This window comes from Sminthopsis crassicaudata, chromosome 3 (assembly GCF_048593235.1).
Source record: "Sminthopsis crassicaudata isolate SCR6 chromosome 3, ASM4859323v1, whole genome shotgun sequence".
Classification (NCBI taxonomy): domain Eukaryota; kingdom Metazoa; phylum Chordata; class Mammalia; order Dasyuromorphia; family Dasyuridae; genus Sminthopsis; species Sminthopsis crassicaudata.
In genome coordinates this window covers 211,456,473-211,481,654 of record NC_133619.1, presented here as the reverse complement: position 1 = coordinate 211,481,654, position 25,182 = coordinate 211,456,473, and the positions used below count along the sequence as shown (strand labels likewise).

At 35.8% G+C, this 25,182-nt stretch overlaps 1 protein-coding gene across 1 annotated transcript; it reads right to left on the bottom strand.

Moving 5' to 3' along the window:
- On the bottom strand, positions 1-23,421 carry RS1 (retinoschisin 1). The gene is made up of 6 exons (XM_074302019.1): positions 23,205-23,421; positions 12,611-12,636; positions 11,213-11,318; positions 5,436-5,577; positions 3,112-3,307; positions 1-153 (listed from the first exon to the last, which is right to left on the bottom strand). Exons 1-6 carry the CDS (start codon positions 23,254-23,256, stop codon positions 1-3), a joined length of 675 nt encoding a protein of 224 aa, XP_074158120.1. The 5' UTR covers positions 23,257-23,421.
- Between the last annotated feature and the right edge of the window lie 1,761 nt (positions 23,422-25,182).

Below are 25,182 nucleotides of genomic sequence, written 5' to 3'. Positions count from 1 at the left end.
CTAAACACATTTACTCATGCACTCCAACAGCTCCATCCTGATAGCGATCCTCACATGCCAGCCCAAGGGAATTAAACGGATGTAACGGGAAACAATGGGAGGCCTTAGGAGATTCTGGACAGAGGATGTTCTGTCTGAGTTCCCATAAAACACCTAAAAGAAGAGGAGAGAAACCAAAAGGAGATTAGCTCACATAGGGCCTGAATCTGGCCTGAATTTCTAAATGCCTGCTATCAAAGCAAGTATGAGGATCTTTAGTGTGTTTGAGGGCTTACATTAATGCCAAGTACCAATCCTAGAAACTGAGCAAAGTTTTCTCTGGATGAAAGCTTATTTTCTTTTGGGGATTTGGGTTTACCCTGCTTTATTTATACAATAAACAAGTTGCTTTATAGAAATCACTTTCCAATCTGCATACAAAAAGGTAACAAAAGTAAGCCCATCAGCAATATTTCTAGTCCTAAATGCAAATGGCATTATAGCGTCTTCAGGAGTTTTTGAAAAACTTTTAAAAGGGGCATAAAAAAAAATAGTAAAATCCTTGAAGTGCTTGCATTTATTCAAAACTATACAGCTATTTCTTCCACACTTCGACTTTCTCCAATATAGTTTCAAGATTTTGCTACATCAGCATAAGAAATTAAGTGGGAATTTTGGGGAATTATGTAGAAGCCATAGCAGATGAGAAGACCAGCAGACGACAGAAAAAGTTTAGAAATTCAGAAATGCCAAAAATATGTGTATATTATTGTATAACAACATATTTTTTTTTAACACTCTAAACACCCCATAGAAGAAAAAGAAAAAACTCAGATTTCTTTTCTGGTAAGAAGAGAGGACCAAATATTTTTTCATAGATTTTTTTTTCAGATTGTAGGGGCACCATAACTCCTTGATGTGGAAGGGATAATTATAACTGTATGAAATAGGAGTACTGGTTCCCCTTTTGAATTCCAATAATGAAGTCACTTCAAGGAATTAATTATTTGAACTAAGAGGATTTCATTGGAGGTAACAGTATGGGAAGAACAAATAAGAGCTTTTCATTTTGAATAAGAATATGGATATTTGAGAGTATTTCAGAGCAGTCTTCCTCTTTTTCAAATACATGAGTATTGTCCAGTGTTACAGGAAAGCTCCTTTTCCAGTTTGTTTCTACCTTGTAAAACCTCTGTATCTTACCCAGAAATCACATACATGAATACAGAGGTCTTTATCAGCTAATGGCCCCTACAGCCTTTTTTGTGAGTGTCATGTGACAATCAGTCTTCTGCCTCTAATATAGAATTAATAACATTGCAGAGGTTTTCTATGTCAGACAGTTAATAAATATTTATTATTGCAAAGGGTTTTATATATGTCATCTTAATTGATCTTCATCAAACCTTTAGGTTAGTTAATTGTTATTACCCTCATTTACAGATGAGAAAACCAAGGCAGAAGGTTTCACAACTAGTAAGTGTCTGGGCAAGATTCAAACTCAGATTAACGGACTTCAAGATGCAGGATACCACTTAGATGCCTATTTGGTTCTGAGCTTACTTGGTCACTAGGATTAAGTTAATAATGATATTGATGTAGGCTCCTTTGGATTCTTGTACAATTTTTCTGCATAAAGAAATGTGATAGTCTCTCAATGTCCTTAGGAACCTTAAAAGATTTTAAATATGCTTCAAAGCAATGAAATTAGAGCAAAATGAATGTTGGTTATATGATGTTCAAATTCATTACATCATATTACTCTAATAATGGATCATATTGCATGCAGTTTCTTTAGAAATCATGATATCCTTGTTAAAACAAACACATGTGGGTGGGGCATTGGAAAGAGAACTGAACAATAACTGTTCTATTAACAGGCTAGTCAGCTCCGCTAACTAGCTATTTTATGTCAAGCCACACCATTTAACTTTGGTTAGCATAGTGCCTGGCATATAGTAAGCATCTGTTAACTTAATTTGTTTTGTTTGAAATGAGACAGAGCAAAACCAGAAGACTTCCAATATTCTTTCTGGCCCTAAAAATCTATGAAGTAGGCTTTGGATATGAAATAATAGCTAGATAGAAATATATTCTAGTTATTTCTGCTAGATTCAAAAATCAACAAAGTATTCTGAAACTATAGCAGAATAACAAGTACTTAACATCATAATAGATACTAATCATTCTGTTGAGTGCTTAAAATCTTCCAACACTAATATTTCAGGCTATTAGAGGAAATGATACTTTTATGATTTGTGGAAATAACTCACAGTTGCAAATAAATTTTGAAATAATTTCATTTAACATGCTTTTTTAAATGACTTAAATCAAGATATTCCATTTCTGATCACTAGTAATAACTAATAACTGGCATAGCTGACTGAAGCAGCTAGGTGGCACAGTGGAGATAGAGTGCAGGACCTGGTATAGGGAAGACTCATTTTCCTGAGTTCAGATCTGATTTTAGACACTCCTAGCTGAGCGAGCCTGGGCAAGTCATTTAATCCTGTTTGCCTCATTTCCTTATTTGTAAAATGAGCTGGAGAAGGAAATGGAAAACCACTCCAGTATTTTTGACCAAAAAATCCTGATGGGGTCATGAAGAGTCAGACATGTTTGAACAACAAAAAGCAAAGCTTACTATGTGCCAGGCACTATGCTAAAAGCTTTACAATTATTTTCTCATTTGATCCTCCCAATAACCCTGAGAGGTACTATTATTCTTCCTACTTTTCAGTTGGGGAAATTGAATCAAACAGAAGTGACTTGTACAGCATCACACTACTGTCTAATGTTAGATTAGCATTGAACTCAGATCTATCCTGACTCCAGGAGGATCCCTTAAAAAAAACTGTTGGAGTTAGCTTTTATTCTCCTCTTGAATCATGCTGTTGAATTAATAATATCCATTAATCTTCAGGAGTAGCATCAGTATAGACTGGGCATACCCAATCCGCTCCTGATATTTTCATGATTATGTATTTTTGCCCAAGCTTGAAGCTGAGTATTAAGAATATATTGAATGAATTTAAAATTGTTCAAGTGACCCATTCATGATTACTCAATAAGAGTAGGAACTTTGTTCCTTAAGAGAATTTCAAAAATTTCAAGCAAATGTCTGTCACTCACTCGATTGTTGCCAGTCTGATCCTTGTAGAATACCCAGTTTGAACCCTCATCAGTCCGGTACTGTACACTGTATTTAGTCATCCACTCATCAGCATCGCAGCGTCCCTGTGTAAGGATCCCTGAAATCACCTTGATCTCTTTCAAATCTATCTGTAGCCACTGATTGATGTCCTGGTATTTGGAGAGCCATGCACACCTATGAAAAATGTGACAACCATATTACTCTTGGAAGCTAGTCTGTGAGAATGTTATACAGCAAGCAAGTGATTTTGTGCAATTATATATATAGTAAATAAATAAAGTCCTACTAGAAAACATACACTGAGTCAGAGATTTACAAAACTTTAAAGGAATTAAATTCTCCTTTTTTAATTGGCATGCAGAATTGACACTGAGAATTCTCAGACATCTTAGCATTTTTATAAGAGAGAGAAAACAAGTCCGATACCATCCTTTCCTGTACCTACATTTTCCTAAGAAAAATAGTTCTAGAATTAAATTAATGTATCATTAGAAAAGTATTCAGAGTTGTAATTTAAATTTCTTTTGAATGTTCCTTACTCATAGAAGTGGAATGAGGAAAATTCTTCAGACCCAGGGTGATGCTGTCCAAGATCTTACATCCGACATAGTTACGGTATTTATAATATTCTTACCTATTTAATGCTAAGTCACAGACACATAAAACTTATTTTCCAAGCACTTTTCTCACAATTTTGTGAGGGGCTATATGAGTACAATTACTTTGATTTTTCAGGTAGATAGCACATTATTATTTTCAATTTATAAAGGAGTTGAGACTTACCCAGAGTTACACAGTTACTAAATGTCAGAGCTGTGACTCAGACCCAAGGTCCAAGAGATAATCTCCAAGGCCAAGAAATCTTTTTTGATGCCTCTTCATGGGGGCAGCTAGGTGATGCAGTGGATGGAGTGCCAGGTCTGTGTCAGGAAGGCCAAGTTCAAATTTGATCTCAGACATTTATTATCTGTGTGACCCTGGCCAAATCTCTTAATCCTGTTTGCCTCAGTTTCTTCATTTGTAAAATGAGTTGGAGAAATAAATGGCAAACCACTCCAAGTGTCTTTGTCAAGAAAACCCCAAATAAAGTCATAAAGACTCAGACACAACTAAACAACAATCTCTTTGTGGGTGGATTAGAACATAACTTTTCATTTATCACTCTATTTCAGTTTTTCTTCCTAAGTCTGTCTTTTAGACCTTATTCTTGGAATTTTTCTCTATGTTTTTTCCAAGGCCATATCAAATCAATATCAAAGTCAGTAGATATTTATTTATTTTTCTACTCATATGAAATTTTTCTGGAAATTGTTTAAAAAGCTTGTAACACCATAAAAATTTGAGTAAACAAAACTGGAAAAGCTGGTTTTTTGTTTGTTTGTTTTGCCTAGATGTGAGTTTATTGGTTTAAGTAATTCCCAGGATGGAGATTCTCTCCACTCAAGCTAATCAGCAGACTCTTGTAACTTATAGCATGAGAGAACTGTCTGAGGTCCTGAAAGAGCCATCCATAGTTAGAGGGCTGGTATATGTCAAGGGCCAATTTTAAAACCTTGTGGGGCAGCTACATGATGCATTGAATAAAATAGATAAATGCAGAATCCCACCTCAGAGATTAACTTCTGTGTGACTTTGAGCAAGTTATTTCATCTCTGTGTACCTCAGTTTCTCCATTTGTAAAATGGGGAAAATAATAGAACTAGGAAGATAAAATGGGGTATTTGTAAAGTACTTTGCAAAACTTAAAACATTATATAAATGTTAATGATAATAATGAGGCTTATTATTATTAGTCAAGACTAGCTCTATAATTATTTTGCCATGCTTTCAGAAGAGACTTTTAAAAAATCAATAAAATCAAACCTCTTAATTTGGGGAAACTGAGGCCCCAAAAATTCTTTTAGTGAATAACCAAAAAAGAATTTAAATCCAGGTCCTTAGATAAGTATGGCTGTATTTGAATTCAGGCCTGGTGTTCTATCACTGAGCCATCTAGCTGCTCCTATTATTATATACAATATATATATATTATTTATATAAATAATAAATATATATATATTATTTATATATAATAAAAAATTTATAAAAAATTATAAATAAATATAATATATATATTATTTATATAAATAATAAAATATATAAATATATTTATATAAATAATAAAAAATATATTATTATACACAATATTGAGTATTAATACATACTAATCTTTTTTTTTTTTTTTTTTTTTTTGCTCCACCAATTTGGCAGAAGGATAAAAGATAGTTTTTGATGATGACACCCAAGATATTCCTTGGCTTACCCATAGCCTTGGCTATTGAGACGTGCCTTGTTTGCTGTCCATGAAGAATACCATCCTATGTATTGTTCTGGATTGGAGCAAGTGATTTGGTCTGGAGTAACAGCTCCTGATTCAAAGCCCAAAGGTTTATGGTATGGGCATTCTGGAGTGAAGAGAAAAAGTCAAATAAATACATTCTTATATGTTAATCAACAAACACAAGAAGTTAGGAATCTCCAAACTCATAATCTCATTTCCGATCATTTTTTTGTCTTTGTGGTTGATAATGGATAGAACAGGGTCTTTTCAGGGAGAGAATGGAATTACTCAAAAGATAAAAGGCTTATCAATAAGCATTTGTGTCTAATGGTAGCCATCTCTAGGGGAGGGGGAGAGAAAAAAAAAGCAAATTACATGATAACTTTATTACATATTTAAAAGGGGTAGCAAGTTGTACATAATAGATTTGCAGTTTCATGTACAATCATTTTTCTCCTATTCTACTAGGTCATGGAAATGCTTGTTTTATGTCTTAAATTTAGAATTTAAAATGGTAAAAGGATTGCCACAGAGAGTGCTAAACTCACCTTTGTTAAAAAAAAAAAAAAAAAAAAAAAAAAAAAAAAAGCAGGAGAGTGGGATTGGGGTTTTTTGGGGTTTTTGTGTGTGTGTGTGTGTGTTTGGTTTTTTACAATTAGGAATTTAGGAAATTGTTTCCCTCCATCTTAAGCCTGTGGTTTTAAAAAATTATTTAATAATCCAACACAGCATCCTATCTATATAGTACTGTATATAGTATCTGTATAGTACTTTACTATTTAAAAAGCACTTCTTCCACATCAACCTAGTCAGGTGGAGAGTGCAGGTTTTATAATCCAGAGGTAGCCACTTTGCTCAGGGATAGAATACTGAACCTTGAGTCATGAATACTTGACTTCAAATATGAATCATTTACTAGCCATATGAGTCTGCCCGAGTTTCCTCATCTTTAAAATGGATAGATTAATAGTTTCTATTTCTCTGGGTTATTGTGAAGATAAATGAAAAAAATATCTGTAAAGCACCATATAAATGCTAACTATTGCTTTTATCCTGGTTTTGCAAATGACAGGACATTTAAATGCCAGGTATTTTCATTTTCCCAGTCAGCAATCAGTCCAAATGATACATTGGCAAAGCTACTACTATTCAGGTCATACATGATGGCAATTAGAAAGCAAGATGCACAGTTATTTGTTCCAATCTACTTCCTGCTTATATGTAGCAAGTCTTTTTGAGAACACATTTCTGTTAGCAGAGAGCCATTTTGGAACAGCATGTTCAAGAAAGGAACAGGGACATGCTTGATGCTTGAAAATCAAGCATCAGGAGGCCACACAAGGTCCTTGACCAAGAGACTGAGTACATCTATTACTTATATGCTTGCTATACCTTTCCTTGGGCATTAAGAAAAATGGTTTAAGGAATAAGGAAAAGTGACAAAATTATATAAGTGCATTTCTCTCCAATTAAATCTTCAGTCAACAAGTATTTATTAAGAGCTTGCTATGTAGTAGCACTGTGCTGAACAATGACAATACAGAGAAAAATACTGAGTCACTGCCCTCAAGAGGCCTACATTTTAATGATGGAGTTAACACAGAAAATGGAGCAGCTAGTGCTGCAGACCTGGAGTCAGGAAGATCCATCTTCATGAGTTCAGAAGCAGCTCAGACTCTTATTAGCTGTATGACTCTAGACAAGTCACTCAATGTTCTTTGCCTCATCTGTGAAATGAGCTACAGAAGGAAATGCAAACTAACCAGCATCTTTACCAAGAAAATTTGGGGTCACAAAAAATCGGACATGAACAACAACAGTATCAGAAAGGAAGGTAGTAACAGGGTGAAAGAGAGAATAAATCAACTAACTGGATTTATTAAGTGCCTTCAATGTGCCAGGTACTGTGCTAAGCTTTAAGGATACAAAGAAATATTCCCCCCCCCAAAAAAAAAAAAAAGATTGTCTCTACTCTCAAGGCACTCAATAAAGAAGGAGAGAATATAAAATCAGGAAGACACTAAGATTAAGGAAAAAGTAAGAGAATAGGAAAACAACTCCTGCAGAAAGTAGGATATGAATTGGAACTTGAAAGAAGCCAGAGTTGACAAATATGGGGGAAAGCCAAGGTGAAGGCATGGAGACTAGAGAAGGTCATTTTCAGCAACCAGGCAAGTATGCCTGATTCTAGTCATAATTCTGCAGAAAATGGAATTAAATAAAGAATGACTCCAGAATTATTTATTGTCCCACTCCCTTTTAAAGTAAAATCTTGGGAAGGAATAATTTTTCAGTGTGGTGTTCCCAGACAATGGCTTTGTTCAGTGCAACATAAGCTCATGATCTGGTTTGGGTAAGCGATCATGCCTAGTGGGAATCACTTAAGGTTGGTGTTGGAGTAAACAATTAACCATGATTATATATTTTAAGTGACATTAGAAACCCCCAAAACATACCTCAAACATATAAACATCTGGGATTCCATAATTAGAACATCATTCTTTTAGCTTAAATCTTCATTGGACCTCCTAGGATGTCATTGGTGAGGGAGTTCCATTCATCTTAATACATCTCTGTGTTGTTGTTCTAACAACTTAAAGGCAGTATATATATCTAATCATTCCTCAAGAGCATTAATCAAGCAAATTGAGGGATTAAAGAAAGGACAGAAAAAAAAAAAAAAAGCTATACAGGTGAGGGACATTAGGAAAAATAAATTATTTCCTCTATCTCTGATGTTCAATTTTCCCTCTATTTTTATATTTCTTCTTTTTCCCACTATCCTTCCTATTTTTTCTCTTCAATTAATACATCTAATGAGTGAACTGAGTCAAGTAATCAGGAGAGAAACAGGAACTTCCCTAGTCAGCAGCCATGAAGGCTTATATGGACTTGTCTAGTACTGGTAAGCAGAAAGAGAGGAGATGCTTATAAATTTATTATGGAAAAAAAGAGATGTAGTTGTCCAGACACTGATTACCTCATCACCTCATTATGGGAGGTCAGAGGGGACCTTCTTAGGATATGCAGAAGCAACAAGATGAGTCCAAGGTAAAGGGCAAATGAGAGGCTTAGCACTAATTGGTTGAAGTTAAATACCATAAACTGCTATTTCTGAAATTGGTGTGGGGTAAATACATATGTCTGTTGGGAGGAGGGAAGTCATTCTGACTCATCTTCATCTCCTCTCCACTATATGTAGAATGAAAACAAAATCTGCACAAAATGGAAAAATGAAAGCATCAATGAAGTGCTTAAAGATTGATGATAAAATAACCAAAGATTTTCATCAAAAATGCAGACTCTTTGGTATCCAAGTTTCCTGCTAAAGAAAATTTTAAAACACTCCTAAAATGTGTAATATAAACATTTTTATGGGAAGAAGTCAATCTTGTTTTGATGTTTTTGCTCCTGAATTTTTTCAAAAAAAAAACAAAATCTTAAATTATTGTGAGGAGGGTAGTTTGAGAGATTTTTTCCCCCTCCTCTTCCCCATTTAATAAATTCAAAGTATTGCCTATAACATCCAGGATCAAATATAAAATCCCTTGTTTGTTAATCAAAGCTTTATTATTGTATATATAACCAAAAGTTAACAACCTTTCCTAACTCACCTTTCGATTCTTAACATTTTACACTCCCATGTACTGGGACCTTGCTATTCCTCTAATAAGACTCTCCATTTCTCAACTCCAGACTTTTTCACTGGTTTGTCACCTATTGCTGGAATGCACTCCCTCCTCATGTCTACCTCCTAGATTTCTTGGCTTCCTTTAATTCCCACCTAAAATCCCACCATCTAAAAGAAGCTTTTCCCAATCTCCCTTAATGCTAGTACCTTTTCTCTGTGGATTATCTTCCAAGTTAGCCTATATATAGATTATACACAGTTGTTTATGTGATGTGTCCCCTATGAGACAGTGAACTCTGTGAGATCAAGGTCATTCGGTGATTGGATTTTTGGGAAGGGAAGGGGAGGCTGTTTGTTGACTAAGAGCTGTTTTTATTGTTATAAGTACAATTACATCCTCATAATTCTTTATTAATTTATTCTGCATAAAAAATGCCTTATTTAACATTCTTATTTTGTCCCATTCATTTGTAATACAGCATCTGTTCTCCAAGGCCATAACAAGAGAAATGTGCAAAGATGGTCACATAAACACATACCCATCCCAGAAGGAATCCAAAGTTCAAACAAGGATTGAAGCATTTGGGAGCAATTATTTGCTGGTAACTAACACATACATACATACACACATACACACACACACACACACACACACACACACACACTCCACTGGCCAAAAGATTTGATTGAAACAGCTCTTCACATTGGCAGCAGTTTGGGGTAGGCTTATCTCAGCTTTGGAAAAGGCCTGCATTTGAGTACTGTGAGTAACAATAAACTGAAGATTAGGTAGCCATAATGCAATTAGCAGGTCACCTGCTTCCAGTGGGTATTGACTCAGTGCATTAGCAAGCAGATGTCCATAGTCTTTTCAGTAGGAAAATTACTTGTGCAGTTAGCATCACCTTAAGGAAATCCCATCCAGGCTATCTTTTCTTTTTCTGTTTGTGTCTCTATTTCTCAACACCCTCTTCCTACCTATGTTCTGCCAAATCATAGGGAGTTTTTTGAGCTAGAGGTGGTATAGTCAATAAAGTGATAGGCCTAGAAACAGAAGAATCATCTTCCTGATATCAAATCTGGCTTTAGCCATTTACTAGCTGTGTGACCCTGGGCAAGTCACTTACCCCTATTTTAACCCTATATTAAACCCTCAGTTTCCTCAGCTGTTAAATGAGCTGCAAAAGGAAACCAGTCCAGTATCTTTGCCAAAAAAAAAAAAAAACCCAAATGAGGTCACAAAGAATCAGATATGACTGAATAACATCATCTGATCCAGAGTTTTCATTTTACAGATGTAAACACTAAGACCCAGAGAAAGCAAGCAAGGATTTGAACTGGAAATAGCCTGAGAAACCATGAAGTTTCAAATACCTTCTCCCTTTTGTTTTACAGATGAGGAAATCAAGACCTGGTTAAGTGATTTTCCCAGGATCACATGGCTCATAAGTTTCTGAAGAGAGATTTGAAGATGATTCTGAGTTCAGTCCTCTACTGCTCTTATTTAATCCACATGCTTTAGATACTCAGTCATGTTGCCCTGGACCTCGCTAGTCCTACAGAAAAATGAGTTGATAAATGAATTTATGTTAAGGAAGTGGAAAGTATTACTATTCTTCTGTATTACTCTTTCTCTAAGTTTTAAAAGAAAATGTTGGATAAAGGGCAATGCATAAACTAAAGGAATTAATTCCTAATGGTAAGATCTGGGGCCTTTTGAAAATGTCTGGTACTACATTCAGTTTTTTAAAACTTGTAAATCAGAAGCACTTTTCAGACATCCCACAATCAATCCACAATCCTCTTGAGAGGGGAATAGTTCAATTTCATTCTCTTAAATTTTATAGGACATTAAGTATGGCCTTTACCATGCAAACCTACATAATGCTACTGGCTGTATTGCTTTGTTAATTCATTTTAACAATTCTATCAAAAGAGTCATTAAAGATATATGCATAATGAGATATTAAATTTAGATATAATTTGAAGAAAGTCTTGATTTCGGCCTAGCAACTGTTCAGGATAATGCACTTCTATTGGGTTAAAGAATGAGTGAAAATGGTTATAGATTTCAATAATTAGTCTCAAAGGATCTGCCAGATGCTTAACAACAGAAATAAATCCTTACCTGGCATACAGCCTAAGCTGGTTGCTCCAGTTGACCATACTGAATTGGAACTGCCTTGACAATCACATTTACAGGCTTTATTATACCAAAGCTCCTCTCCATCATCCTATCACAACAGAGAGAACCAGCAGAGTAATAAGAATCACAGATTCTTACTCCATTTATAACAGCCCTGCCAAAGAGTTTGGTATATCTTAGGATGATCAAGCTTTGTATTTAACTACAATTATAAGCACTGGAAAAGCCCAGATTCACTATTTTCCCCTCTCTATGTTAGGTAATACAGGACAGTAGAAAAAACAATATATCTGTCAAATCTTTACTCTGTCACTAGTGACTTCTGTGACTTGAGCAAATTATTTAAACTCTCTGGATCTCAGTTTCCTTAAATGACAAATGAGTGATTTAGACTAAATGACATCCAAATAAATCTAGGATCTCAAAATTTTAAAGGCCTTTGAATTGCTCTCTGGTTCACAGTTATGATGTGATATCTTGTCTATGTGTGATTTTGAAAAAAAGATTAACTGAATTGAATACCTGTAGAGATGTTTAACTTTTACTAGTTAATATGTCAGACATACTATTGGTGATATTTAGCTCTTTAACAGCTATCTTTGTACACTTTAAAGTGAACTTTAAAAGATTATAAACTAAAGTTTAGGTTATTTCTTCCTATAGCTACCATTGGTTTATTTTGTAGATTTCTTTCTATGTAACAGTGTAACTGTTAGAAAAGGTAACAGAATTTGAGATTTTACAAGGTGCTACTTATGGAAGAACAAAGTGGCAAGAACTCTCAATCAAAAGGCCTGAGTTCAAATTTAGCTCTACACTTACCCACTGTGGGGAAGCCCAAACCACTTTATCCTATATAAAATTAAGCGGTTGGATTACAGGCCTGATTTCCTTTTAACATTAGTGTGTATAAATTTGGTTTGTTTTGTGCTAAACCACTGAAATTAAAATCTTTTTTAATTTTTTTAAAACAATAGTGCTAACAAGTATTTATGTAGCACTACATAACTAAACTCATTTGATCCTCACTACAACCAGAAAAGGGAGGTACTATTATTAGCCCCATTTTATAATGGGACTTAATAATACTGAGGAATATTAAGGGCTAATAAATGTAGAAATTGAAATAGAGATTAAGTTATTTCCTCAGGGTCATACATCTAATAAATATAGGCAAGATTTGAACTCAAATTACAATAAACTCCAAATTGAACATCCTATCCACTGAACCTCATAGCTTTTTTATATCATATGTAAACATATTACTAGGATAAGCCAAAGGACTAAAACATGAAGAAAATATCCTATGAACTATATTGCTAAGAAAATCTATGAAAATACAATATTTAACTAAATGTTAATGCTAATAAACATACCTACCTCAGTGGATGATAATGCCAGCGTGACTGAGCAAGAGAAATATTGAGAATAACAGAGAAAAATAGAAAAAAGAGATATAGTAAATTATTACTTAAAATCATCCATTAAGCATACCAAAAGAAAAAAATAAAATTTCCTTCTAGAAGAAATGAAAAAGTAAACATTTAATTCAGAATGACTTCTATTGCTAATAAGAGGGGGGGAAAGAATAAGATCTTTTAGAGAGAGGCATCTTGATTTCTTGTGCAGAATATCAAACTGCAATCAAAATTTAAATAACCAACAGGGAAAGCAATTTAAATGACAAGCTCAAAATGCATATTTTAAACATAAGCTTAAAATTGGTGATTTTTTTAAAGTAGTGGAGATGGGGGAAATATAGTTTAATGGGGGAAATGTTGTACAAAATTAGCATGCCTGATACTTTTAGCTACTCACTTCCCACTTTCTGTTTTTGCAAGTGAATTTTTTACTGAAAAGTAACTAAAGAACCAAACTCAGTTTTGTGAACACCTTTCAGAAACCCATTTAGTATCTAAAACAAAATATCTTCATGGTTCATCCCACATTTAAATTTGACATAGATGAGTTAAATTCCTAACTGCTGGCATTTTTATTTCTTGTAACATATAGATAAATGAAAGAGAAAGACAAAGAGATAGAGAGACACATAGAGAAAAGGAGAGACACACAGAGAAAAATAGACTGAAAGCAATGAAAGAGACAGAGAGACAGACAGAGACACAAGAGAGAAAGGATGTCAGTGAGTAAGAATTTGATCAATTTAAAAATATTGCTTTCCCATCCTTTTACCCAGGCCTTCACTCCAGTGCATTGCTCCTTCCAGAATTTATCTCATGTGACAGTCAAATTATACAGGAAACAATAGCCAAGGTAAACTATATAAGTATTAAAAATTATAGGGAAACACAGAGATGTCTTTTCAGTGGACATGAAATCAGAGAATTGATAAACTGCCATTCTCTTTAGACAGAAGGAGCAGAGATTAAAAACAAATAAAAGTAAATTCAGAGATGTGGAAACATAAAACCTATTTGTGACTTAGGATTGTGAGAGGCAAGTGTTGCTGTTTGAAGATAATAAAGATGTAAGAGGTAGTTTGAGGGGTGGATAAAAAATCTAGCCTTGGAGTTAACAAGACTTTCTTCTGAAGTGTTCTTCCTAGCAACCCTAGACAAGGTACTTAACTTCTCAGTTCCTCAAGAAACTCTCTAAGGCTCTAAGTTGCAAACTGGTAAGACATATACATTGGGATAGAGACATTCCTCAATGGGAATTAACTATAAAAAGCCTAGAACAGGATCAGGATCTTAGTAGTATCTGGTGAGAGTTATCTAATTCAACTAATATATATTAAGTGCCTATTATGTATATACACTCACACAAACACAGAAACAGACTACACATATATACATATATACCAACCCACTGGTAATATTTATGAGAGATCTACTGTCTATGAAAGAACACTGACATCTAAATTAGGCACAAATATATATGCATATATGCAAAAGAGGACAAGGAAGAAGGCATGTCATATTTTGTGTTCAGGGGGAAAAAAACTAAATAAAACTGTTAAAAAAAAACAAGTAAAACAGATAACCTAATTTAACTGGCTATGATCTCCCAAAGACAGCTTCTTTCTCACAAATTTTGCTAAGTGTGTTTTGTGGAGAAAGGTTCATGGAAGGCTTCTGGGAGGAATCCTAATAAACCTCCTTTCTCTCCATTTGTAAGTGGAATTTGAATTTAAATGATCTCTGAGGTCCCTTTCAATTCTCAGAGATGGGAATGATTCATTTGTTTGCACTACTTAGTGTTGTTGGGAGGAAAATGCTCTGTGTGCTATAATGTGTATATTGATAATAAGCTTTTCTTGTTAATGTTAAATTTCTCATAGCCCAGGGGAATACGAAATCCATGGGTGAAATAAATAGCAAGTGTTGCTCCAAATACAAATACCTTTAGAAGGCAGCTAAGAATAGATCTATATGATCATGCAGTGACCTGTGGCAGTGAAGCTGGACTAGCAAGAGACTTAACTTTTGAACAGATGAAGGATTAAAAGGTTCACACAGGTAACCTAGATCTGAAAATCTCTTGAGTCTATTATCAAACCCTGAGCCGCCCATTTGTTCAACTTTGACATAAAATTAGCTAAGAGTAATCAGCTGAGCCCCAGCTGTCACTATCTTAAATCTTCAGTTCTCTAAATGTGGTACAAGGACCCCTGAGGACCCCCCCAGACATTTTCAGAGAGTTCACAAGGTTAAAAATAGTTTTCTAATAGGATGTTTTAATTGCTAACCTGGTGAATATCAATGGATATGATTCACATAAACAAAAACTTTGTATTGGAGTTCTCAATTTCTAAGAGTGAAAAGAGGTCCTGAGGCCAAAAAAATTTGAAAGTTGCTAATCAGAAACAATCCCTGTATGGTTAAGATGCCACAAAAGGAGAGGTCCCCCTCCTCTGGCAATGTGTGGAGTGAGCTTGAAGGGAAAAGGACCTTTTATGAAGGATGTTTGGTTGCCCTGAATTTACAAACACCACACTATTTTCAACCTTTTGATGCAAAAAGAATGCCTAATCTGGCCCTTTTTTACCCCAACTCCTTGTCCCCTGTAACTTTCATTGAAAAATATCATCCTGTCTTTAAAAAACCCTAGGAAGAGAAGGATGAAGTTTTTTTAAAGGTCATTTCAAAATGACAAAACTTTTTAACAAACATTTCAGATATTCTTTGTTTCTATATTTTAAAACATCCTAAAGAAAGGTAAGTATATGTACATACAAGTTTTGCATCCATTTTCCATGAAAAAAAAAATAGACATAAAATGATATTCTTAATTGGAAAATAAACAGAAGGCAAAAGACTTAATTACATAAAACATAGCTATCACAATTCACAATATTGCATAATTAAGATTAAGCTTAATAGTATCCAGAATAAACCAGGGCTCAATTTCCCTTTCAATTAATGCCCCAGGTGCTTGAATATTTGACTAGTGGCCTTCCAGTGCAAGAAGGACTCAAAAATTTTGTTTTTTTCATGGGTGAGGTAGGGAAAGAGCTGGGAAGAAAACTAATTTTGATAAATGACTGGGCTTGAAATCATTATCACTGCCAGCAACAGTGCTTACTGTGTGCCAAGGATTGTGCTAAGTGCCTTATCATACTTATAATAATAATAATATTATAATAATTATTATAATTAAATGTAATTGCAAAAGCCAGATTCTAATGTCAAACATGCTAATTATTTTTCCATTCCGTAAAACAAAATGTGTCTTCCAACCCTTGCAAAGAGGGTTTTATTCAAAGAAATATGAGCTCAACTCTTTATAGCATGTCTATTCTTTTTTCAAAGAGTGTATAGAAACAAATGCCAAATCATAAACTCATCTCACAGCTGGCATGATAAATATTTATAATGTATAAAAGGCATTCAGTGAAAAGAGTGGCCAGAAAATGGATAAACCAAAGCAGAAACAGAGATGAAATTGAATAGGTATGAGTGGCAAATTTAAACTATTGAATGACAAAAGGAACTCACCAGAGATTTCTCTCCAGTTTTCATTCATCCCATTGGCCCTAATTTTAGCTCTACCTCAAATATTCAAATTTATTTCATTTGGCTGAGATCCCCATCTTCCCCCAAATGTCCTATTGTAAGTTATCCCATAATATTAAAAAAGATAGATTTGTGTTTATTTGCAGTGGTTAAAAAAGGTACAGAGGTGGTAATATGAAATAGATTTAATTGTAAAAGAATATTATATAGTATAATAAATTTGGTTATAGTTCAATCATCAATCTACCCGAAGAAATCAAGGCAGATAGCCATCACAGGTTACAAAGATTTGCTAGTATTTTATTTTACACGAATAGCTTCACAGACTTGAGCAAATACACACAGAATAATAAAGGAATGAGCAGTTTGCTCTTGGGAAAATAATTTTTAAAGTCTCAGGGGAGCAGGGGGAAATAAAAGATATATATTGACTGTCTTAAAGATAATCCAGGAAACCTGAATTTACCACGAAGGCTGAAGTACTAATAATAAAAATCCGGATGAGCTCCAAATTCTCATCATTCTATATTTAACAAGGCAGTCTGGGAATTATAATTGATAAAGGAGCAGGTGGGCTAGTAATTTCTGAGAATGCTAGTTTAGGATTCACATTATATTGTGTTTTGGTTTTGTTTTTTATTTTAAAGATAACTTTTCTCTCCTCTTCTTGGTTACCAAGGTTTCCTTCCTACAGCCTTTATACCTAAGAATTATCAAAAAGTTTAAGATATTAACATTTTTTTTTCCTTTCTGCTCATTATAGACTTGAGCTTCTTCATTTGTGAAATAAGGCAGTTCATGAGATAGCTTCTGAAGATTCCAGCTCCAGGTCAATGGTTAAGATTAAGATGTGAATTTTAGAAGTATAATGAGACATGAATCTCAAAGGAAATAAATGAATTTTGATTATGATGGGATTCTATGTATTATTTAAATAGAATTTAAGTAAGTTTTTATAAACATTTGGGATTCATATATTTTGGGCTATATGTAGAATGATTTGCTTTTCTCTGGTTTCTATTAATACTATTCAATTTGTATTGTTTCCTGTGTAATGTTTTATAAAACTTCAAATGAAAATGTTATATGTACAATGATTAATCAAGACATAATATGTATAATATTGGATAATAGCCTTTTTATATTGCTCAGGTAATGCCAAAATATTCAAATATTTCCTCTTCCCCAAACTAATTAACCCTTCCATTAAAAAACAAAACAAAACAAAACAAACAAAAAAACCCGCACATAACCCATAACTAGAAATGATATATTACTTTGGCTGGAAAACAAAGGGAAACTATTAATATAAAATGAAATAACACTTATTTCACTGTTGTATCCTACAAACTACCTGTCTGATAATCAAATCAATTGTCATAAACCTGTCCTAATACTTCAAGATTTGTGATTCTTCCATCTGCTACCTACTCCACTGTGGACACAAGTGAACTGGTCAATTGGTCAAAATAATTCACTTTTCCTCTCTTTATCCCCTCCCTTCTTCTCTTCCTCCCTTTCTCCCTTCTTCCCTCCTTCCTTTTTTTCCTTCCTCCCTCCCTTCCTCTCTTCTTCCTTTCCTTCCTTCCTCCTTGTCTTCCTTTCCTTCCTTCCTCCCTTTCTTCCATTCTCCCTTCTTTCCTTCCTCTCTCCCTTTCTTCCTTTCTCCCTTCCTTCCTTTCTCCCTCCCTTCCTTCCTCCCTTCTTTTCATCATTCTTCCTTCCTTCACTCTTTCATTCCTTCTTCCTTCCCTCCTTCCTCCCTTCCTTCCTTCTTTCCCTCTCTCCTTCTTTCTTTCCTTCTTTGCTTCCTCCCTTCCTTTCTTCCTCCCTTCTCACTTCCTTTTCTTCCTTCCTTCTTTCATTCCTACTCTCCTTTCTTCCTTCTTTCTTTCCTTCTTTTCTTCCTCCCTCCCTCCCTTCTTTCCTCCCTCCCTTCTTTCCTTCCTCCCTTCCTTCTTTACTTCCTCCCTCACTTCCTTCCTTCCTTCTTTCCTTTTTTCCTCCCTTCCTCTCTTCCTTCTTTCCTTTTTCCCTTCCTCCTTCCTCCCTCCCTTCCATCCTTCCTCCCTCCCTTCCTTCTTTTTCTCTTTCCTTCTTTCTTTTCTTCCTCCCTTCCTTCCTCCCTCCCTTCTCTTCTTCCTCCTCTTTCCTTCTTTCATTCCTTCTCTCCTTTTTTCCTTCCTTTCCCCTTCCTTCTTTTCTTCCTGCCTATCTTCCTTCTTTTCTCCTTGCCTCCTATTCTTCTTTTCTTCCTTCCTCCTTTCCTTTCTTCCTTCCTCTTTTTTCCTTCCTTCTTGCTTTCCTTCCTCCCTTCTTTCCTGCCTCACTTCCATCCTTCCTTCCTTTCTTCCTTCCTCCCTCCCTCCCTTCATTCCTTCTTTCTCTCTTTCCTTCCTCCCTTCTTCCCTCCCTTCTCTCCTTCCTCCCCCTTCCTTCTTTCATTCCTACTCTCCTTTCTTCCTTCTTTCCCCCTTCCTCCCTCCCTCCCTTCCTTCCTTCTTTTCTTCCTCCCTCACTTCCTTCCTTCCTCCCTCCCTTCTTCCCTTCTTTTGCTCCTTCCTTTCTCCTTGCTTGCTTCCTTCCTTCCTTTTCTCCCTCCTTCCTTCTCTCCTTCCTTCCTTCTTTTCTTCCTTCTTTTGTCCCTTCCTTCCTCCCTTCCTTGCTCCCTCCCTCCCTTTTCTTTTCTTCCTTCCTTCCTCCTCCCTTTCTTCCTTTCTCCCTTTTCATCGTTCCTTCATTCTTTCTTTCCTTCTTTTCTCCCTTCCCTCCTTCCTTGCTTCCTTCTTTTGTCCCTTCCTTCTTTCCTCCCTTCCTTGCTCCCTCCCTTCCTTCTTTCTTTCTTTCTCTGCTTTCTTCTTTCCTTGTTTCCTTCTTGCCTTCCTTCTTTTCTCCCTTCTTTCCTTCCCCCTTCCTTTTCTTCCTTCCTTCCTTTTCTTTCCTTCTTTGCTTCCTCCCTCGCTCACTTCCTTCCTCCTTCCTTCTTTTTTTCCTTTCTTCCTGTCTTCCTTCCTTCCTTATTTCCTCCCTCCCTCCTTTCCTTCCTTCCTCCCTTTGTCCATTCCTCACATTCTTCTTTTCTTTCTTCCTTCCTCCCTCCTTTCCTTCTTTCTCTCTTCCTCCCTCCCTCCCTTCCTTCTTTCTTTCCTTCCCCCCTTCTCTCCTTCATCCCCCTTCCTTCTTTCATTCCTTCTCTCCTTTTTTCCTTCCTTCCCCCTTCCTTCTTTTCTTCCTTCTTTTCTCCCATCCTTTCTTCCTCTCTTCTGTCTTTTCTTCTTTCCTTTCTTTCTTTCCTTATTTCCTTCCTTCCTCTCTCCCTCCCTTCCTTCATCCCTTCCTTCTTTTCTTCCTTTCTCCCTCCCTTTCTTCCTTTCTCTTTTCCTCCCTTTCTTCTTTTCTTCCTTCTTTCCTTACTTTTTTCCTTCCTTCCTCCCTCCCTCCTTTCTTTCTTCCCTTTTTTCTTCCTTTCTTTCTTCTTTCCTCACTTCCTTCCTTCTTTCCTTCTCTCCTTCATTCCTTCCTTTCTTTCTTCCTCCCTCTTACCCTTCCTCCCTCCCTCCTTTCCTCCCTTCCTTCTCTCCTTTCTTCCTTCCTTCCTTACCCTTTCCTTAATTTCTTCCTGCCTTCCTTCCTTCTTTCCTCCCTCCCTTCCTTCTATCCTTTCTTCCTCCCTCCCTCCTTTCTTTCCTTCCTCCCTTTATCCATTCCTCACTTTCTTCTTTTCTTCCTTCCTCCATTTCTTCTTTTTCTCTTTCCTTTCTTCCTCCCTCCCTCCCTTTCTCTTTTCCTTCCTTCTTCCTCCTTTCCTTCTTTCATTCCTTCCTTCCTTTTCTCCTTTTTCCTCCCTTCTTTCCTCCATTCTTCCATATCTTCCTTCCTTCTCTCCTTCTTTCCTTCCTTTCTCCCTTTCTTCTTTCCTTTCTTCCCCCTCCTTCCTTCTTCCCTTCCTTCTCTCCTTCCTTCCTTTTTTCTTCCTTTCTTCTTTCCTTTCTGTCTCCCTCCTCCCTCCCTCTTTTCTTTCCTTCCTTCCTTCCTTCCATCTACTTGCTTTCCTTCCTTCTTTTCTTCCTTCCTTCTTTCTGTCCTTCCTTTCTTCTTCCCTCCCTCCCTCCTTTCTTTCCTTCTTCCCTTCCTTCCTTCTTTTCTTTCTTCTGTCTTTCCTTCCTTCTTTTCTTCCTTCCTTCTTTCTGTCCTTCCTTCCTCCCTTCCTTGATTTTTCATACCCTTACCTATGGGTGCTCTAACCAAAGGAATATAAATTTTGGTTGCTGAAACTCCCAAGATGTCTTGGAGTTTACTAACTAGAATTCTTCTCAATCCAAATCACTCTGGCTCTCATTGATTGGCCAACAATAAGTCCTAGGCCAAGCCATAGTTAGTCATGGATTGACTCAGACTAAGTGTAAATAGGTGCTTATATTTTGTTCAGAAACTCTATTTTTCTTCCCCTCCCATATTGAATTTTTTTTTTTTTTGACTAGGTAAAAGAAGCCATTTTTTGCCTAGCCTTTTATCACTAAATGAGTGTTGTCTCAAATGAGGCTTGTCAAAGACCTTAGCCAAGGTCTCCCACAGTAACCAAGGCTACCTCCAGTCATCCTGATTGTCACTGGACCCAGATGGCTCTGAAGGCTGGTGACTGTGTTTCCTTGTTTGTTAAATGAAGAATTTTGGATTAAGTCATAGTTAGCACTCCTGTTAGCTTTAAATCTCATGAGTCTGCCTCCTTGAGTTGTTTTGTCTTCTTTCTCCCCTATTTTTCTGCAAACAATCAAGAGTTAGAAAGCTCTAGGCTTTGGATTTATGGGAGAAGAAAGAAGGAAAAAGTAAGGGCTTCCCAGACAGTGCTGTCATATAAAATAGCCAACTCTTGGGGTATCTGTGTTATTTGGTTGGTTGGTTTTTTTCATACATCACGTGATCTAATCACAGGAATAATTATAGGGGAGGAGGGAGCAAAAGGAGAAAATGAAAAAGCCTTCCTCAGGAAAGAAAATTCCAGAGCACTTCCCCCCCCCCCCCCCCCCCCCGTAAAAACAGTGGGGAAAGCTTGTCATTACAAGAAAAACATCCCCTCAAAGGATCATGCATTTTAAAGCTGGAGACTGCAGGAATTTCACTAGGTTCATAGAAGAGTAGAATCTGACTACTTTATAGCGCTTTCTTCCAGGACTAATGCTGCCCATTATTCTCCCCATATTATATGTCTTTTTAAGGATATGTATGATACTTCCTAATTCTTCACAGGCCTAACATATGGTAGGTGGTTTAACAAACCAAACAAAAGCTAGGTGACTGACTTACCCAAAAGGTGTAATTCAGGGAAAATACTGAGAGAAATGTGACATATTAAGAAAACTCATTACAGCCACATATCTCAAAATACATGTCTGTGAGACAGCTAGATAGAACAATGGATGGAGCTCAATGCTCAAGAAGACGAGTTCAAATCCAGCTTCAGACATTTACTATCTGTGTGACCCTGAGCAAATCATTTAATTTCAGTTTGCCTCAGTTTCCTCAACTGTAAAATAAGGATAATAATAACACCTATTTCTCAGGGCTATTGTGAGTTCTAAATGAGATAATATTTGTAATGTGTTCAGCACAATGTCTGACACTTCATAGATTTTTAATAGATGACTTATTTCCTCTTTCCCTCCTTCCTTCCTTCTTGAAGACTAGTTTGGGAGTTAAAGGATCTGTCTCAGAGTCCTTTTCCTGATTGCCATTGGGATCTTGGGCAAGTCACTTTCCTATCTCAAGAAATTTCATTAAATAATACTAACAGTTAACACTTACCTGATCCAAACACAAATGAACCGTTTTGTCCATGTTACTGAGTAAAGAATGAATGGCTACTCACCATACTTCATCATTGGACAAAAAGAAAATGAGTAAAAGACTAATAGAGAGCTCAGACCACATTACTTACAACTTTGAAGATGCATTTTCAGCCATCCATTGGTGGTTCACCATTAGAAATGTATGTTCTACTTTAAAATAAAATGTGTGTGGATTGTCTCTAATTTGGACTATAAACTCCCAAGGGCAATACTCTTATCTTAGTCTTATTTTGGATTCACCACTGAATCTAGTTAAGGCCGAGCCCATAACAGGCTGATAATACCTACTGTAATCAATTAAATCAATTAATTGGATTTCCTTTTAGGAGTATTGTGTGGGTTAACCCTTTTTATGTGTTTACAAGGAAATCTCAATCTGAACTTTTCTTATTTTAATAAAACCAGGGGTAGCAGGTGGCGCAGTGGATGGAGCACCAGCCCTGAATTCAGGAGGACCCGATTTCTGATCTGGTCTCAGACACTTAACACTTCCTAGCTGTGTGACCCTGGGCAGGTCATTTAACCCCAGCCTTTAAAAAAAAAAAGAAAAGAAAACCAACATTTTTTGCACTTATTGTGTGCCCAAGCACCAAGCTCAAGATTAGATTTTTATACTGCTATGGGATATCAATGTGTAGTGGACAGAGGGGAAGAGAACAAGTATGTATTAAGCACTTTCCTCCATTAAGTGCATATCCCCTGATAATATCATACAGATATGCATATACACAAATATCTTGTTCTTTGGTTCTTCACTGGGAAATCTCTGAATCTGTGAAAAATGAGAAAATGTGTGGAAAGTAGTTTGTAAATCTGATGTCCATATATAGCATAAGCTACTACTATTGTTTGCTTTTATTTTTAGAGTACAAAGGCAACAGTACTTTGAATAAACCTATAATAAGACCGAAAAAATAAAAGTTCAAGTCTTATTATTTAGTGCTATTTGTGAATATTTAATGCAACTATGAGAATCTTCCTTTTCTTCACTTTTCCTAAATCCCCATGATTTTAGAATAAGCTACACAGACATCAAAAAGGTACATCACCAAGGCCTTGAAAAATGATGAGTTATTAAGGAAAGTGTACATGACAGAAGAAATAACCACTCACAACTAAAAGAGTGTCCAAATAAAAGAAGACCTACCATACCTTCACAGCCGAAAAGAAGAAAGAGTAAGATGGTTTCTATCTTGAATTGCATTTTTCCTGTGTATTCCTAGAGTAGCTCCTTACTTAGTGATGTGGAGAGCTTCCCAAGCAGGAAGGAGATTAACTTGATCATTTGTCTTCATAAGCATCTTATTTCAGTGAGTACTTATGGTTTTACCAAGGACCAGTGAAGCTATCCTCAGTAGCAGCAATTCTTAGCAGAGTTAATTGAGGTGAGATTAGTGAGGCAGGCATTTCATGTCTTTTCTGCTAAATGCACTTGTTAGTGACTATATTGAACTCCAGTCAATTTTAGTTTAATAAATATTTATTAAATGCTCTCTATGTGCCAGGCATTATGGTCAATGCTGGAGATGCAAGCACAAAATAAATGCCTGCAATATCTGAAGTGAAATTCATGAAGGCCATTTTGAGATGAGGTACTTTTTGCTTTCAACAATTCAAAGGCTCATTATTAGATTTAAAAGGAGAAAAAATTATAGGAATTTCTAGAAATATGAGTTTTTCAAGACTTATTTTCTTCAAAGTATGTATCTTAAGTCCTCACCCTTAATAAACTTATATTCTATTGGGAGGAAATGAAACACACACACACATACACACACCATACATACACATACACATACATACAGATATACACATATAAACACACACATATGTATTAGATAAACAAAGACAAAGAACATAAAAAGTAATTTCTAGAAGGCATATATCTCAAAGGAAAAACAGTTCATTAACAACTGAATAGAGTTCCTGAGAACCCAATGAAAGGGTAGGATTAAATGGAATAAGAACACTGATGGGAGAGAGCCATCATGGATGATTATGAAGAATTAGAGAAGAGTATTGGCCTAGGCAATCTATAATTTAGAAGCACGAGTGTGAAGCTATAGGGCATATAGCTATAGATTTCTTTTTTATGCTTGTAATAGAATTAATATCATGATTAGGCTCAACTTTGATGAATGAATGACCAAAGCATTTATTAAGTGATTACTATGTGGGGCAGCTAGGTGGGTCAGTGGGTAGAGCACCAGCCCTGAATTCAGGAGGACCTGAGTTCAAATCTGGTCTCAGACACTTAACTTTCCCTAGCTGTGTGACCCTGGGCAAGTCACTTAACCCCAGCCTCAGGAAAAAAAAGAAAAAAAAAAGTGATTACTATGTGTGTGCAAATCACTTAATAAATGCTTCATGCATTTTGCACAAAGCACTGTGCCCAAGTCATCAACAGCAGCAATCAACAAACATTAATTAAATACCTACCAGTGCCAAACACTGGGTGCTGGAAAAAAGAAAGATTAAAATGAAAGTTCTTTTCCTTAAGGGTCTTATGATCTATTGAGATGTGATATATGAATGGAAATAGATCAGATATTTGATGCTGTTTGCTTGCAAGATCTGGGAGTTTTTCGTAGTATCCTTTATCCAAAAAATGACTTGACCAATTGCTTTAAGAGTTTACATGTCACTTATAAAAGGTTTCTTAATTCCACAAAGACCCTCTGGATTCTTGTCACTCTGGAGAGATAATCTAATTTATCGTGAACTCTGGGGAAGAATAGATTTTACTACTGGTCTTAAATCTGCCTCATCTCTGTATACAATCCTTGGCCTAGGGAACCCTTTCCTTGACCAAGTAGTAGACAAGTGGACTGTGTGAGACAAGCATATATGTTCTTCCATCCAATCATCTCTAAGATTAAATCCATACTCCTCTATTTATATTTAAACTCTTCACAATCTGGCCTCTTCCTATTTTTCCAGTCTTTTTACACATTCTTTTTCTTCTTGTACTCTTAGTGCCTAGTTATTTTAGTTTACTCAATGTTTCATCTTAATTTTCTCCAGTAGAATGTAAGCTTCTTGAGGGCAAAGATTTTTTTTTCTTTGTAACCCTGAGGGCTTAAGCAAATGTTGGACCTATAATAAGTATTTTGTAAATGTTTGATTGTTA

Excerpts from the sequence above, each read along its gene's own strand:
- RS1 (XM_074302019.1), bottom strand. The coding sequence starts at position 23,256 with ATGCAATTCAAGATAGAAACCATCTTACTCTTTCTTCTTTTCGGCTGT. Across the intron at positions 12,637-23,204 it reads TCTTCTTTTCGGCTGTGAAG|TCACGCTGGCATTATCATCC; the intron begins GTATGGTAGGTC and ends TCTCTTGCTCAG. Across the intron at positions 5,578-11,212 it reads CAGCTTAGGCTGTATGCCAG|AATGCCCATACCATAAACCT; the intron begins GTAAGGATTTAT and ends TCTTCACTCCAG.